This window comes from Trachurus japonicus, chromosome 4 (genome assembly GCF_045865225.1).
Source record: "Trachurus japonicus isolate A0001 chromosome 4, Traja_1.0".
Classification (NCBI taxonomy): Eukaryota; Metazoa; Chordata; class Actinopteri; order Carangiformes; family Carangidae; genus Trachurus; species Trachurus japonicus.
Window position 1 is genome coordinate 20,602,784 of NC_140910.1, and position 15,510 is coordinate 20,618,293.

General features: G+C 43.3%; 2 protein-coding genes and 1 long non-coding RNA gene across 5 annotated transcripts; 2 read left to right on the plus strand and 1 right to left on the minus strand.

Moving 5' to 3' along the window:
* Nucleotides 1-1,782: 1,782 nt before the first annotated feature.
* Nucleotides 1,783-10,747, plus strand: LOC146988876 (WD repeat-containing protein 47-like). Of its 2 annotated transcripts, none has more exons than XM_085774613.1 (16): nt 1,783-2,007; nt 3,231-3,410; nt 3,526-3,609; nt 4,176-4,260; nt 4,474-4,782; nt 5,094-5,533; nt 6,483-6,579; nt 7,369-7,541; nt 7,632-7,886; nt 8,049-8,124; nt 8,364-8,521; nt 8,805-8,974; nt 9,117-9,287; nt 9,491-9,622; nt 9,710-9,928; nt 10,151-10,568. In XM_085774613.1, exons 2-16 carry the CDS (start codon nt 3,253-3,255, stop codon nt 10,291-10,293), a joined length of 2,670 nt encoding a protein of 889 aa, XP_085630739.1. In that variant the 5' UTR covers nt 1,783-2,007; nt 3,231-3,252; the 3' UTR covers nt 10,294-10,568. The 2 variants fall into 2 exon arrangements, with proteins under 2 accessions (XP_085630739.1, XP_085630738.1); XM_085774612.1 differs by having other exon boundaries at nt 1,796-2,007; nt 3,220-3,410; nt 10,151-10,747.
* On the minus strand, nt 10,151-12,452 carry LOC146988877 (uncharacterized). Its single transcript, XR_015035727.1, has 3 exons — nt 12,354-12,452; nt 12,009-12,130; nt 10,151-10,289 (listed from the first exon to the last, which is right to left on the minus strand). It is a non-coding gene; the product is annotated as an uncharacterized LOC146988877 (long non-coding RNA).
* lim2.2 (lens intrinsic membrane protein 2.2) lies at nt 12,344-15,105 on the plus strand. 2 transcript variants are annotated; one of them, XM_085774614.1, is made up of 5 exons: nt 12,344-12,476; nt 13,551-13,773; nt 14,276-14,416; nt 14,635-14,769; nt 14,941-15,105. In XM_085774614.1, exons 2-5 carry the CDS (start codon nt 13,596-13,598, stop codon nt 15,009-15,011), a joined length of 525 nt encoding a protein of 174 aa, XP_085630740.1. In that variant the 5' UTR covers nt 12,344-12,476; nt 13,551-13,595; the 3' UTR covers nt 15,012-15,105. The 2 variants fall into 2 exon arrangements, with proteins under 2 accessions (XP_085630740.1, XP_085630742.1); XM_085774616.1 differs by lacking the exon at nt 12,344-12,476 and adding an exon at nt 13,060-13,142.
* The last annotated feature ends 405 nt before the right edge of the window (nt 15,106-15,510 follow it).

Genomic DNA, 15,510 nt, shown 5'->3' on the forward strand with positions numbered 1-15,510 from the left:
GAGGGCGTTTTTATACAGTCTATGGTTTGGACTGAAAGAGTGAGCTTCTTCTTGGCAGTGCTTTACGGCCTCTATGTGCGTTGTGTTGCACTGGAACTTGGAAGAAACAATGTGCAGTCAGTGGAGGCTGTTGAGTTGACGAGCTGATCAGAAGTAGTGATGGGAATTCCGGCTCTTTTTGGAGAGCCAGTTCTTTCGGCTCGGCTCACTAAAAGAGCCGGCTCTTTCGGCTCCCAAGTGGCTCCTCAGATTTTATGTTGCTTATCACCAAAATAATGCAAAACTATGTGTAAAATTAATTACTAATGTAAAAAAAACAAACATTATATCAAATATTTTCATTTATGCCTTTATTTAGGCCTACTGAACACACTCAACCTTGAATAGAGTGTTACAAAAATAAATTATAAAGTAGGCCTATAAAAAACAAAGTCCAGGGCTCCAGACTAACTTTACTTTTGCACTTATGGATGAAAACTTCTCATGTCAAAAAAAAAAAATCAAAATCAAAATAATCAATCAAAATTGTCAATGCTGTACATCCTGCATACAGATGTGCCTGTGCAGGTTGTTTGTGGAGCCTGCTCCATATGAGATTTTCACCTTGCACAATCTACACTCTGCCTTTGAACTGCTTACTGCTTATTTAAATGCCCAAATGCCCCCCCTCCTCCGTTGGACGGTCAGACTGTCAGATGGGGGGAGGATAGCAATTTGAACGCATTAGCGCGATTTAGCGCATTTGTTTATTACTGTCACTACCCTACCTGTCCATGTGCCTGCGTGAGTGCCCGCACCAGCTAGAGAGAGAGAGAGGGGGGGAGAGAGAGAGAGAGAGGTGCTGCCACAGGCTCGTGCTGGATGCGCTGGTTGATTAGTTTCGTTTTTACCCCCTTCCCCCGTCGATCTGTGGCTTTCACTACAACAAGCAGAGGAGAAAAAAAAAACAAAAACGGCTCCCAATGAGGAGCCGGCTCCCGTCGTTCACTTCAAAGAGCCGGCTCTCAGAGCCGGATCGTTCGCGACCGACACATCACTAATCAGAAGCAGGTGTGCAGGTGGTTTGGCGGGAGCAGCAATCCGGGAGGCCACGCCCAGCAACACACACACACACACACACACACACACACACACGGACAAAGACAAACTGGGGACAGGAAACATAAAGATGGAGAGAAACAGCGGGAACCCAGGGCAATGAGGGAGAGGGAGAAGCAGAACATTTGCTATAAATCCCGACTGACCGAATTTGTACAATTCAGGCAATCCACCATTAGCTGCTGATAAATACTGCTGGCTAAATACCATAATTTAATGGCATTTAAAACCAGTGGTGGGAATTTACTCAAGTAGGCTAGGCTACTGATCTTTGTTCAAATTTAAAGGGCATTAGGCCGACATTGCCACCACATTTATTGGTCTAGCCTATATTTTCCTAATTTAAGTTAGCCTACAGATTGTATTCATTAAAATCAATCCTGTTACTCCAATGGGCTTTTAGGTAGCCACTCGAGCATTTTGATATAATCTGTAGAGTATTTCTACATGTGGTTTTATCCTATCGTCAAATATTTGTGAATTTCCTCCCAAATGTATTTCAGTCACAAAATTTTGCAATAGGCTACAGTTGGTGAATATACTGTACACTTCTTCTACACTGTATACACATTTAAATAATAGATTTTTAAAAATAAACAATAGTCATGGTGTAGTCAGCCTACGTTTTTAATATGCCCGTGCATCACCTGAAAGTTCGTCTGTCCCGTGCAGTGGGTGTGGCCACGTCATCGCTGCAGTTGATTGGACGTTTTGCGGCTGCGTCCGCATGGCAACGGCGAGCTGTGTACTAGAATTAAGGCAAAGAGCGGCTTTCTGGAAACACAAGTAGACATTTCACCATCCACAGAACATTATTCCGTGTACTTCTCCGTCGACACTGTCAGATTTGGAGACTGCAGACCGCGCTGAGTGGCTTTAATGCGGCGCGTCGTTGGCGCAGACTGACAGGTGAGGAGTCAGCACGGATTCACGGTGGCGTGTTAGCCCGGAGTGTACCAGTCCTGCATGATACCCCGTGTACCTTGGAGGGAAAATGAATGCTATTATCCTGCATGTGTGTGTGTGTGTAACACTGAGCTGCTGCTGTGTGTGTGTGAGTGCGGACGAGTGTGCGCTGTGTGCCGTCATGCTCAAGTAAACAAGGTGTGTCTAAGGAGGATGTCAGGTTTGGGCCGCAGACCTGCTGTCACATCCAGAACCAGAGCTGGATGTTGTTTTATTTGTGAGTGTGTGTGAGTGTTTGTGTGTACGGGAGCTAACAGGGCGGTGTCACCGGCTGCTCTGCCTCCAGCACGGACACCTGGAGACAGACATCACTGCTCATCTCAGCCTTTTTTTACATAGACACAGGACGAGAGCATCATGCATAATGCAGAGCCCTTCATCCTTTATTGTAGCTCCCTATGTGATGCTCCAGTGGTTAACCATTAATAGGCCAGCCTGGAGGACTGCATCTTTAGATATCCTACCAAAACTGTTTGTAGTAGGAATATTATGGTGAGATTAAACACAGCACAACACAAACAGTGCAGTAATGTCCTATGCACAGCACCCTGGAGAACAGTTTAATCACACAAGATCACTTTAAAAGTATTATCAAACTCACAAATGCCAGATAGTCACAATAGGAGCTTTACAGAAACACTATCCTTTGGTGATGCAGCAGTTACAACATAACCACAGAGTGCTGTAAACTCACTTCAACCTTACTATTGGGGCACGCAGGCGCAAGCTGTTGTGTAGAAATTGAGTTAATAAAAGACATAACACATGGGGTGATAAATGATGTTGAGAAGAGCTGAAACACCAGTAGTCCCTGTAGGAATATTACAGTAATTGATCCACAGCGTGTTGGATGTCATTAACATTGATCTAAAACTGTTCCGCTGCCAGGGTACCTTTGCCACATCTCCATCACACATTGTAAAAGTTCATGTTTTGTATGAAGTTCTGTTGAATCAATATTTGTTAAAGAACATCTGTTTAGTGTTTACAATTTTATTTGTTTTTGGCTGTATCATTTTAAAGGAATGAGGACAGCATTTCCCTTAAATAGTTGATGTCTACACTAATTTTAGAATGGAAGTCTCTGAATTTAGGTGGTGAACCTTAAAAATAAGGTAGTTTATTTTCTCTCTACTCTGTCCCTCTATATTCCAGCCAGCTACAAGCTGCCACCACAGATCTGTAATCATGACGGCAGACGAGACGATCAACATCAAGGAGGCGGAGGTGATCAAGCTGATGCTGGATTTCCTCAACTCCAGGAAGTTGCACATCAGCATGCTGGCCTTGGAGAAGGAGAGCGGTGTCATTAACGGGCTTTACTCCGATGATATGCTCTTCCTCAGGTGCATTTATAGTGTATTATCTTTATACAGTTGGTTGACTGTTGTGTTTTGACTCAGAAATGTGGTGGGAAATGAGAATGCTGATGCCTCTTAAACTATTGGCTGCTTTCAACAGGCAACTGATACTTGACGGTCAATGGGAGGAGGTGATGCAGTTCATCCAACCTCTGGAAGGAATGGACAAGTTTGACAAGAAAAGGTGGGGGAAATAATGTGGGGGATGATTCTCACTTGATTTCTTTAAGCATAATATTAGAGTTTTTTAAATTTTAATGTTTTTTTCATCAACCATTTACTGACCATAGTTTTAGGAGGGGCCGTTGTTTGAGTGTGTTTTTGATTTATTGTTAAGCAGTTATGAGGAGAGTAGAAGACTTAAGAGAAACTCAACTTTATAAGTTAGAATAATATTGAATTTCACTACAATCAAGTTGCTTGTTTGTGTGTTTTTTTGACATACAATATTAATAACAGCATTGGTGACATTTTACATTACTGGTCACTGGGCAAGCTTTGGCAGTGAAGTGGAGAGTGGTAGCCTCGGGAGCTAAATCAGGTCACATCCCAGTACTGTACTGGCATGGGTACATCATATAACTGGCAGCCTCTCAGCAACCACCAAAGAGATTTTTCAACTCAGTTGTCCTACTTAAATGGCATAACCAGTTTATCAAAAAATGATTTAATCCAGGAATTATCACCTGAAGGTTAATCAATCCATGTACTGCAAAATATAAGTGTAAATACCGAGATTTGTGTTTCCAGGTTCCGCTACATCATTTTGAAGCAGAAGTTTCTGGAAGCTCTGTGTGTAAATAACGCCATGTCTGCCGCTGAGGACCCTCACAATGTATGGATATATTCAGTTTTTCACAGTTGTCAACAAAAAAAAGCCTCAAATTTAGCTTAACATGAACTGATTTACCAACAGAAATCTACTTTTGAAAACATAAGCATGGACACTCTACAAACCAAATGAATAAAAATAACAAAAACACACCTCACCCTCAGAAAGAGCATTAACATAGTACTCAAATCCTCTGTAATGTTATTCCATCTACAGCTTGAGCTCACCATGCAGGCGGCAGTCAAGTGTCTCCACAGTCTGGAGGATTTCTGTCCATCCAAGGATGACTACAGCAAGCTGTGTCTTCTCCTCACGCTGCCCCGCCTCACCCACCATGCAGAGTTCAAAGACTGGAACCCGAGCACAGCGCGTGTCCATTGCTTCGAGGAGGCGTGTGCTATGGTGGCCGAGTTCATCCCCGCAGACAGGAAGCTGAGCGAGGCAGGCTTCAGGGCGAGCGGGAACCGCCTCTTCCAACTGCTCATTAAAGGGATTCTTTATGAGTGTTGTGTCGAGTTCTGTCAGGTAATATCACCTCTAAGCACTGAGAGTGTTACAAGGGAACTCCACTGGTGTTTGATGTTGCATTGAAAAGTTAATGGACCGATTTGTGTTTTTCAAAACCTTTAGAGATAGAATGGTAACACTTCCTGCCACAAATCCCCTACTTGATATAGCAAAGTGCCATAAAGTAAATTTCTGTCTGGATCTCATGTCAATCATAAGTTTTAAAATTTGTGATTGTAATCTTGCATTCACTTCAAAACCATCAAGGATTACACAAAAGCTCTACATTTTCTGTCTGTGGTCTTAACAACATTGTTTCTGTTTTCTAGAGCAAAGCGACTGGTGAGGAAATCACAGAGGGTGAGGTGTTGCTTGGTGTGGATTTGCTCTGTGGGAACGGCTGTGATGAACTGGATTTGTCGCTGCTGTCCTGGCTGCAGAACGTCTCTCCTGGTGCCTTTTCATGCGCCTTCCAGCAAAAGGTCCTCAACATCCACGTGGACCGGCTGGTGAAGCCCAGCAAGGCAGGCCACGCGGACCTCCTGACCCCATTAATCAACCGTCTGTCTCCCTGCCCCACCTCACCTTTCCGCCAGAGGCCTCATTCAGCCGACACATACATGTCCAGGTCTCTCAATCCAGCTCTGGACGGCCTGTCGCATGGTCTGGCAGCGCAGGATAAGAGAGGCATGGAGGCGAACGCCAAGTCTGCTCTCAGTCGGAGCCTCGTGGAGAATAATGTGCATCAGCAGGATGATTCACCTGAGAGGTAAACTGGAGCCCAGCTGGGACAAACGGTTTGTGGTGTTAGTTGTAAGCGCCTGAAATAACAGATACGGAGTTTAACCCTTCTGCAGCTACAATAGCTTTTTTTTTTATTTTTCAAAAGCTTTCTTACTATCTCCCTCTGCATGTGCACCTGCAACCTCAGGCATTAAACCCGGTGGTAGACCTTTTTGTATGCCACAATGTGTAGCTCTATTAATCCCATTAGCCCCACTTAAACAGAGACATAGTGCCTCAGCTGTCACTTCCCACAGTGCTGCACAAAGCAGCTGAGTGTTGATGGACGTAATAGAATCTAAAGCCTCCACTTTATAATTCACTAATTTAAATTCATACTAATACGCTTTATGAAAATAAAAATCCTCCTGTTATTTCAAGGTACTTTTACTAGTAGTGCTTTTGGAAGTAATATAGCAGATGTTTAATCCTAAGGAGCTAGACCTAAATGTTAATATAGACACTGTTCCTAAGAGCAAGTTTTTCCATTTTCAAATACAATGTTCTCCATAATAAACCCTGATAACAACAATATCAAGGAATTTTAACAGGCTTTATTTGATTTTGTTTGTTTATTTTATTTTACTATGTTTCCTTGATCCACATGACGTTTCCCACAAACAGCGCTGCATCAGCTACTGTAAAAGAGGCTGATACAGCACATGTACGCTGCATGAGAGCATTGGGTTGCCAGCTCGCTCTGGCTCCACCTGCAGGATTCTATGCTGCAACTACAACTTTAGTTATTCTTCAAGTTTAAACACAACTTAGCACATTTTACACATTGTGACACTGACATTTTAACTTGTTTGTGTTTTTTCCTCCCTTTTGCCGCATACAGTAATTAGTGAGGGTTTTTGAATTGTGTTGTATTGTTTTTTCTTTCTACTTTTAATGTTTCATGATGTTAAAATATTGCTTATGAATTTACATAGGAAGCAGCCACAGAGGCCGGATGGACCAAACACCACACGGACACCTCTGACCCCTGGGAAGGATGGTGGGCCGCCCTGCAGCACAGAAACAAATGAGGTAGTAAAAACTGAAACCTAGCAGTACTTTGTTGTATGTGTAGTGATATATTATAGACCTTACATCGAGCATAAATCAATAATTAGGGCAAAGACATTCCATATATGCAGGAATGTACTGTGTCACCTTTGGTTACTCAGGCTAAATTGGTTTGATGACTTTTGAGGATTGTCTGGTCACTCAGTATTCAAGAGATCTAAAATAGATTCCCCCTGAACTTGTGGACCTCCTTGCCTCCATGTGTTGCACTTCCTCATAAATCCTTCCCCAACTCTATACCACGCCTGTACAAGGGGCACTCACGCCCTGCTGACCCTGTCTTAGTGAAAGGGGTGGAGGTCATGGGCACTGAAGGCAGATAATCCTGTTTGATGTGCGGTCACACCTGAGATGGCCTGCTGCCGCTATCATCGCTCATCTTTATGCATCCCAGGTCCCATCTAGACAAGTGAAGTGGCTTGAGATTAGATAGTTGTGCGTGTGTATGTGTGTGTGTGGAGAGGGAAAAGTAAAGAGAGACTAAAGTGTAGACCCTTTGGATATAATGAGGTCCTTGAAAACTTTTTATGGGATGGATGATGAAGGACAAGGCCCTGAGAACTTAAAAGCTGTCAGGACTAGCTCTTGGGAGAGAGTTTGTGCGTGCGTGCGTGCGTGCGTGCGTGCGTGCGTGCGTGCGTGCGTGTTCATTCACAGGGCCTGATTGTGGCTTTACATAACATTCTTCTAAATCTTCTTCAGTAACAGTGTGTTCACATGTTGATGCTTTCTGTGTGTGTGTTTGTCCAGCGATGTGACTCCACAGAGCACATCCAGGAGTTTTACAGGCAGCGTCTCCGTGTGCAGCAACATCTGGAACAGAAGCAGCAGCAGAGGCAGCTTTACCAGCAGATGCTGCTGGAGGGGGGGGTGAAGCCGCAGGACGGTACCCAACATAACCTCACTGAGACTTTCCTCAGCAGGTTAGGAAGGCATAAGAAAAGCTTCAGCAATGAATGAATAGTGACTATAACACACTGAACGTCTCAACTCAAAATGTTGTCTTTGTCCAGATCCATTCAGAAGTTGGAGGAAATGAATGTGGGCATTGACCACAAAGGAGATGAGGTGATGACACATCTGGGCCAGCAGTGGAATGGACTGACGGGAAACGGCACCTCTAGTCCCAGGACTGCCAACACCCGCCAAACTCCAGATACAGGGGTGCTGAGGGACAAGCCAGGTGGTGTGATTAGCAGCACCCCACTAAAGACTGGGAACCATGGTTTACCTTCCCTCAGTGAGTCTCCAGTTCCTACTAGTCATAGGTAAGAGTCTGTCAACTGTGCAGTTCATCAGCCGCTACAGAAACACCAACTTCATAAGAGTAATCTCAATGTTATCCAGAAATGAAGTCATTTAACATTCATCAACATGTATTTTTGCAGTTAGATATAAACAATGAACTTGTGCATCTCTTTATGTTTAAGTGCTGAGAGGATCAGAGCATCTTGTCCCACGGCGCAAGATGATTCAGGCTGCTCTACAACACGCAGTACACAAGAGGTATACCTAACTGCCAACTAAACATTATAGTACAGAACTCAGTCAGTCTGCTTTTTACTTTATTTGTTCTACTTTACTTGCAGTTCCACATATTCTTATTGTAGAAAAGCTGTAAATGTGGTTAAAAAGACATTCTGAAATGTAGTTGCATAGATGCCATTAATGTATTATAAAGGTTAGGTTAAACAAATCAGTGATGGCAAATGATAATTATTTTTGTCCTCAATCTTCTTGTACAGTCGGGCAAGTCCAAAGCACAGTTTGTGAAAGTCAACCAGCTGGAGGACACACAGGCAGTACGTGCTGTGGCATTCCACCCCTCAGGAGCGCTCTATGCTGTTGGCTCCAACTCAAAAACCCTGAGAGTCTGTGCCTACCCAGAAAGCCTGTCCACCAGGTGGGAGCCATTCACATTTATGTATGATTTCAAACCATGCTACATTCTTACAGCATCGTTAATAATGTACTTGGATACGCTATATGGTGAATTAGAACCAATCAGATGCCTCCATGAATGGTAACATCTAAAGTGGCTGAAGTATTTGCAGTGTTGTACAGTAGGTGTTTGTTATATAACTCAATCATGGCTGAATAAATTGTCTGGGTTTGAATATACTGCACGTCACGCCTTCCTGCACAGTTCTGAATCCATCTCTGTTGTGTTTTCTTGGCTCGTTCAGTGGTTCTGGTGCAGCTAAGCAGCCGGTTGTGCGCTTCAGGAGGAACAAACACCACAAGGGCTCAATCTACTGTGTAGCATGGAGCCACTGTGGACAACTGCTGGCAACTGGCTCTAATGATAAATATGTCAAAGTCCTGCCTTTCAATGCAGACAGCTGTAATGCCACAGGTACTGTTTTTTGTGTTTTGATTGTGCTCCAAGAAACATAGAAAAAGTGAAATACATGTTGAGGCAGAGTAATACAGATCAGATGTTAATTTTTCTCCTGAGATTGAATTGGATCTAATTTCTCTATGTCTCTGTGATCCAGGCCCAGATCTAGAGTTCAGCATGCATGATGGTACCATCAGGGACTTGGCCTTCCTGGAGGGACCTGAGAGTGGAGGATCCATCTTGATTAGTGCTGGGGCTGGAGACTGCAACATCTACACAACTGATTGTCAGAGGGGACAGGGTCTTCATGCCCTGAGCGGACACACTGGTACGTTGGAAACAGTCCTGAGGGAACCATAGGGGTTTGAAATCAGTTTACAGATGGTTTATTTGTGAAATTCTCATACATAGACGATGTTTTTTTCTAACTAATGTGAAACCATTTAATTCAGTATCATAAAAAAGAAGCAGTAAATATAGTTATATTATAACCACTTTAACAGAGTTTGTTTCACCGTTTTGTGTGAACAGGTCACATTCTGACTCTGTACACATGGGGAGGGTGGATGATTGCCTCTGGCTCACAGGACAAAACGGTCCGTTTCTGGGATCTGCGCGTGCCCAGCTGTGTCCGTGTGGTGGGCACAACTCTGCACGGCTCAGGTGAGTCACGTCATGACTCACACGGCTCAAGTTTAGTCAGCCGGTTGTTTTGAAATGGCCATTTATCGCCACTCTTGCCCCACACAGGAAGTGCAGTTGCTTCAGTGGCAGTGGATCCCAGCGGCCGCCTGCTGGCCACCGGTCAGGAAGACAGCACCTGCATGTTGTATGACATCAGAGGAGGCCGCATTGTCCAGACATACCGGCCCCACAGCAGTGACATCCGCTCAGTGCGCTTCTCACCAGGAGCCCATCATCTTCTGACGGGATCCTATGACAACAAGATCATCATCAATGACCTGCAAGGTAGCAACAACCTCACCAAGAGAGTGCAAACATTTGGGGAAAAAAAACAAATTAATTTGTGTTAGATTTCTGACTATGCAATTTGAAATGGTTAAACTTAACTTGTTGCTGATTAGATTGTGTTTCACATTTTTGTCAAAAGATAAATGAAGGTGCCACGGTGCAGTCAGTGTCAGTAATTGCCATGGTCATGTTTCGTTTCTTTTCTTTCTTTCTTCCAAGGTGACTTAACAAAGCCCCTCCCTCAGACAGTGGCAGGGGAACACTGGGACAAGGTGATCCAGTGCAGGTGGCACCCCCATGACCGGACCTTCCTCTCCTCCTCTGCAGACCGAACAGTTGTCCTCTGGGCTCCGGGCCCCTGAGGGCCTGCTACAGAGACACTGGTTAAACAGCAGCACAAGCGTCCACGTACATCTCAACATGGGATCACTTACTGTTGCAGGGTGTATGTACAGTATGTGCGCTTGTGTCCAAACATATGCATACATATTGTGAGCAACAAACTGGTTATATGTTGGTCAGTTCAAAGTTACTGTGAAGTAAGTGTGGCTGTGTGTGAGAAACGTGACCAGAATTTGTGTGTGCAGTCACTTTAAAAATGATGTCTATAATTGGTTTTGTGGGTGTGTTTGGGTGTGTGCTTGTGCTTGTGCGTGCACACGCGTGTGTGCCTGTGTGTGAGAATGAGTACTATTGTATATGTATTGTGAGTATGTGGCTGTGTGTGTGCAAGCAAACATGGCATTCTAGTAATAGACATGTGTGTTTGGTTTTGCAGTTTTAGTGTAATTAAAATTAAATTCAAAGAAAAAAAAAGAGAACATTTTTCAAATGCCATGAGGAAATGAGAATCTTTTATTGTCGCTATTTGTGACATGTGAGGTTAAATATTTACAGTGTGTGTTTGCTCAATACCTTTCTGCTTTTAGCTTTGTAAGTAGAGCATAAAGATTGAATGGCAAAGACGTACTTAGACCGTAGAGATGACTGATGATGCCTCGCATGAGTGAGCTCACTGCAAGCACACTTTCAAGTTAGTTTTAGTTATTTTCTTAAAATGCCAAACTTCACATAAATCAGCCATAGTCAGAGCATGGAGGTCACTTTAGATGGGATGTAGCTTTAGAGAGGGAGTGAGTGACCTTGTGGACAGAAGCCACGTTTGGTTATGCATATCATGATGTGCCTTTTTGTAGCCTTTGTAGAGGTTTTTGGATATGTGGATTAATTAAGAGATTTATTTATTTATCCATTTGTAGCTATATCTTATTTGTCCATATGCCTTGTCATATATAGATTATTTGTAATGGCACTGTAAAGTAGACAGAGATCATCCACTAGGCAGTTGTGCACATCTGTATAAATTCCCAAAGTGACTTTCCCTTTTTGTTATTATAAAGAAAGTAGGAAAATTCATCATGTTTTGAATTGGAATTTGAGTGATGAACTGAGTCAATTTTAGATGTATCTCAGACAAAAAGTTAAACTATAGGTAGGTAAATAGCAAGATTTAAAAAAAGGTAAATGTTGCATTTATATTGCAACCAGAAGTCTAAGAATGACTAAAGAACAGGCAGGCTAAAGCTAAAACAGTGGTAATGATGCAATTTCAAGACTCCACACAGAGTGGATTGACAAGTCACTTGTAGTAATAAGGGTTTTAGATTTTATCCTCACTTTTTGATGCATGTGAAGGAGAAGGTGGTATGGAAGAGGACAGATGTCATGGCTTACTGTAGTACACATCAATGTTTTGTGGCTCACTGGAAAAATTCAGAATCATTTTAAGAGAAATTCTGCGTGCACACAGATGTGTAATGATGGGAATCCAAAGGGGTTGATGAGGTTCTTGTTCCTGTTCTTGCTTTTGAATAAATAAAGGTATTTTTAAGTTACACTGTGAAACCGTCACTGTTCTCTAATATGAAGAGTTGTGTGTATATTTTATATTTCCCTGTGTGTATTATCAGTGTTTGCTCAGAAAGGGCCACACACACATGCACACACACATTTCTAGGTGCACACAGGTAGGCAGAGGATGCACACAATGCAAGGTGCATGGTGCACAAATGCTTACTTTCTGCTTTAGGCCATTGCCTATGTTGCCAATGCATAGGAGGATTGCCAGTGCCTGTCCTGCACACTCCAATTGCTGGCGTGGCTTAACTGAGGGGTGGGGGGGTGGGACATGGTCACGGCCTTTGACAGAGGAGAATCTCATGATGCATTCACCACAGCTGCCAGATCTGACCAGATATTTCATAGAAAACATGCAGATAATAACTGAAAGAAAAAGTTGAAATATGCAGGATGCAAATACATGAATGAAGAGAAGTTGAGAGAGACAGACAGGTGATGGAGGAGAGGGGGGTAACTGCACGGAGTAAGAGCAAGAGAGGGGGGTGGATTTACCATCACTCACATGCTGCGCTCGATCATTCCCTCTTTTGTGAGGTGGACAATGAGAGCCAGGGGTTCAGAGCTTAAAAAGGATACGCACTCTGTTACAGCCAGCGACCCTGGAGAGACACCAGCCAACCCAGAGGTATCAGGAAAAAGAAACTTGGAATTACACAGAATCTGTTTTTACTGCACTGCAAGGAAGTTACTGCGTTCTCTAAGGGTGTGAGAGGCAAATCAACTAAAACCTGTTTTTTTTGAGACGTCAAGGACATCAAGAAAGCCAAAGAAAAGATGAAGTGGAGATCTATCTACCCATGCTTCTCTTACAGAGGAAATGATCTGCACATCTCACAGCCTGGGGCTTGAAACCTAGTTGCTCATGCTTCTTGCCTGAGGATATTGTCAGAAAACGTTTATAGTTCAGACTAAGAGTAGTTTGGATGCACTATTGGAATTTGGAGAGTTTTCACGAAGTACAGTGAGGTGTGCAGGAGTTGAAATCAGTGCATGAAATCACTGGTTTGCTGGCCGGGTGACAGAGGAACAGTGCTGACAGTTCAGTTGTTCAGTTTAGGAAGATTAGTTTGTGGTGCACGGAGGGGAATTAGTGGTGAACAATGGCTCTGAACTGCCGGATAGGCAAGCTTATTGTCATCCAGCAGTTTGGGTCAAGTGCTTTGCTGGCAATGAGCAATTTGACAGCGTTTTGAAGAATGGCTTGGTTACTTGTGTGCCCTTTGGTTTAAAAAAAAAGGCTTCATGAGGATCACTTGTTGAAAGTCAAAAAACTCAGTATTGCTTTATTTTGGTGGTCATCTTAGAGAATTGTGCATGTTACTGGAGCATCTTCCATCATATACTATGTCTGGTTGGGTTTAGATGTGTAGCACATTCAAGAGAGTGCATGCATGGTTTCTAGCTTGCCAGGACTTGGCCAGTGGAGGAGTGGATGTGAGGATAGTCACTTTAAACAAAGTAGGCTATAGTCATGGTTTTTAAACTTGGTGCACACTCTCCAAATGTTCCTAAATGTACATCTTTGAACAGCCATTTAGAACAAAATATGTCTCCAAAACAGGTTGGGCATTTCCGCAGATGATTTTACTACAGTAAATACAGCTCAAACTCTCAGGGTAATTGTGGGGTAACACAGAGTATGGGCTCTAAATGATGCACTTTTTCCCCACCACTCTCTTCTCTTCTCCCCCTAAATCAGTTGCTGAATGTTTAGGAGGACAGTGCTTCCCCCGGCTTCTCCACGATGCTGTATTCTTTAGCAGGAGGAGGCACGCTCTGCGGTGTGGCCGCCCTCGTGCTCCTCATCGTTTCCACGGCGACTGATTTTTGGATGCAGTATCGATACTCGGGGAGCTCGGCCAATCAGGGGCTTTGGAGGTTCTGCATTAACCACAAATGTCATGCCCATACGATAACTGTAGGTGAGTGCTCCAGAAGTAGTAAAACACTGATGTGCCCTCTTTGGCAGGAACTCAAACTGATATTTTGTGCTGATATCAGTAAATCTAGATATTACAAGTGGCCAGTTTGGTGTTTCTGAGGAAGTTATTCTTGCAAAAACACCATTTGCATAGACAATTTGTCAGTACATTGGCCTACCCAGAAAATAAACCCTAAATTTGTTGGTAACTTCAAAATAGCTTTACTCACAACAAGAAGTGGGCTGTTAGAAATGGATCGATAACTAAAACTATAAACTGGGTTTAAAAGAAGAGAAAACTAAAAAGAAAACTTACTGCATACTGGGGTGAGGGTTACAGTCTCTGTATTGTGCGTGTATGCAGACAAACTCATGCAAACATAGCATTACAGTGCATGTATGCAAAATAGAATATTAGTATTTTAGAGAAAAGCCTGTACAAGCAGGAGTGAACGTGAACATGTGTTGATGTGTGTGCTCGCCTGTTGCCCTCCTGTGTCCAGCTTTCTGGGATGCCACACGGGCCTTCATGCTACTGGCGGTGCTGAGCTGCTTTGCTGGGGTGGTGCTCGGCCTCAGCGCCTTCACTAACGGAACCAAGAACAGGAGGGTCCGCACAGGTGGCATCGCCCTGGTGCTGTCAGGTAACACACACACACACACACACACACACACACACACACACACACACACACACACACACACACATACACATGTCAGGGTGAGCAGGTGGTTAGAGGTGTGGTAGGTACATAGGTGAAGTTTATCAGATTATCAACAACAAATTACATGATCGGGAAGGACTGTCAAGAACTGTGAAGTTTCTTCTTTATGAGCAGTTTTCACTGGTGTGTGTTGTCAGGTTTCCTTGCTCTGCTTGCTTTGGCGATTTACACTGGAGTGACTGTCACTTTCTTTGGAAAACGCTTCTTGGACTGGCGCTTTTCCTGGTCCTACATCATTGGCTGGGTGGCCATCATCCTGGCTTTTGCAGCAGGTGCAGTCATTGTATATTCTTTTCTTTTTTTGTAAGTAGTAGCAGTAACATGGACAAAGTGTGCTTTTCCATTCTTATCTTACACTGTGGGTCTTTTAATCTTTTTCAAATTGTGCACATGTGATTTAAGATTGATGTGAAGATTGACAGTCCTCTCTCATTGCCTTTTAGGCGTGTTTCAGCTCTGTGCTTACCAGAGGACCACTGCAGAACCTGCTCCCAGTAATAACCCCGACAGCTGAACGAGCTGAAAGCACTGATCAGATCCAAGGACTGTTGACATGGAAGTTGCAGCTGCTGTTGAATACGTAGAATGGAATAAATAGAAATCATAGACTCCCGTGTTGTTTCTTTTAAAATTAATTTCCTCAAAAATTGTCCTTTTTTCCATCTTGACCACAACATTTAGAAAACACCTTATTTTTTAGGTTGTGACACATTGACAAAAATATCTGAGGATCTCCAGTAATATTCCTTTAAACGTGAGTACTTTGTCGTGATACAAGGATCAGTCTGTTTTCCATTGTGATGCCTACATGAAAATAATTCTCCACTAGATGGTGGTGTTGTGCCACATACAGGAGGCACAACACACGATACTGCTGTAGAAAATGAAATCCTGCCTCACCAAGTGAATTAACTTCACCTGTGCTTCCCAGTAAAGTGAAACCAGATAACTCGCTGAAAATTCAGACCATGTGGTCTCTCAATGCTGAATGTGTGTTGGCTGTTTTAACCCTG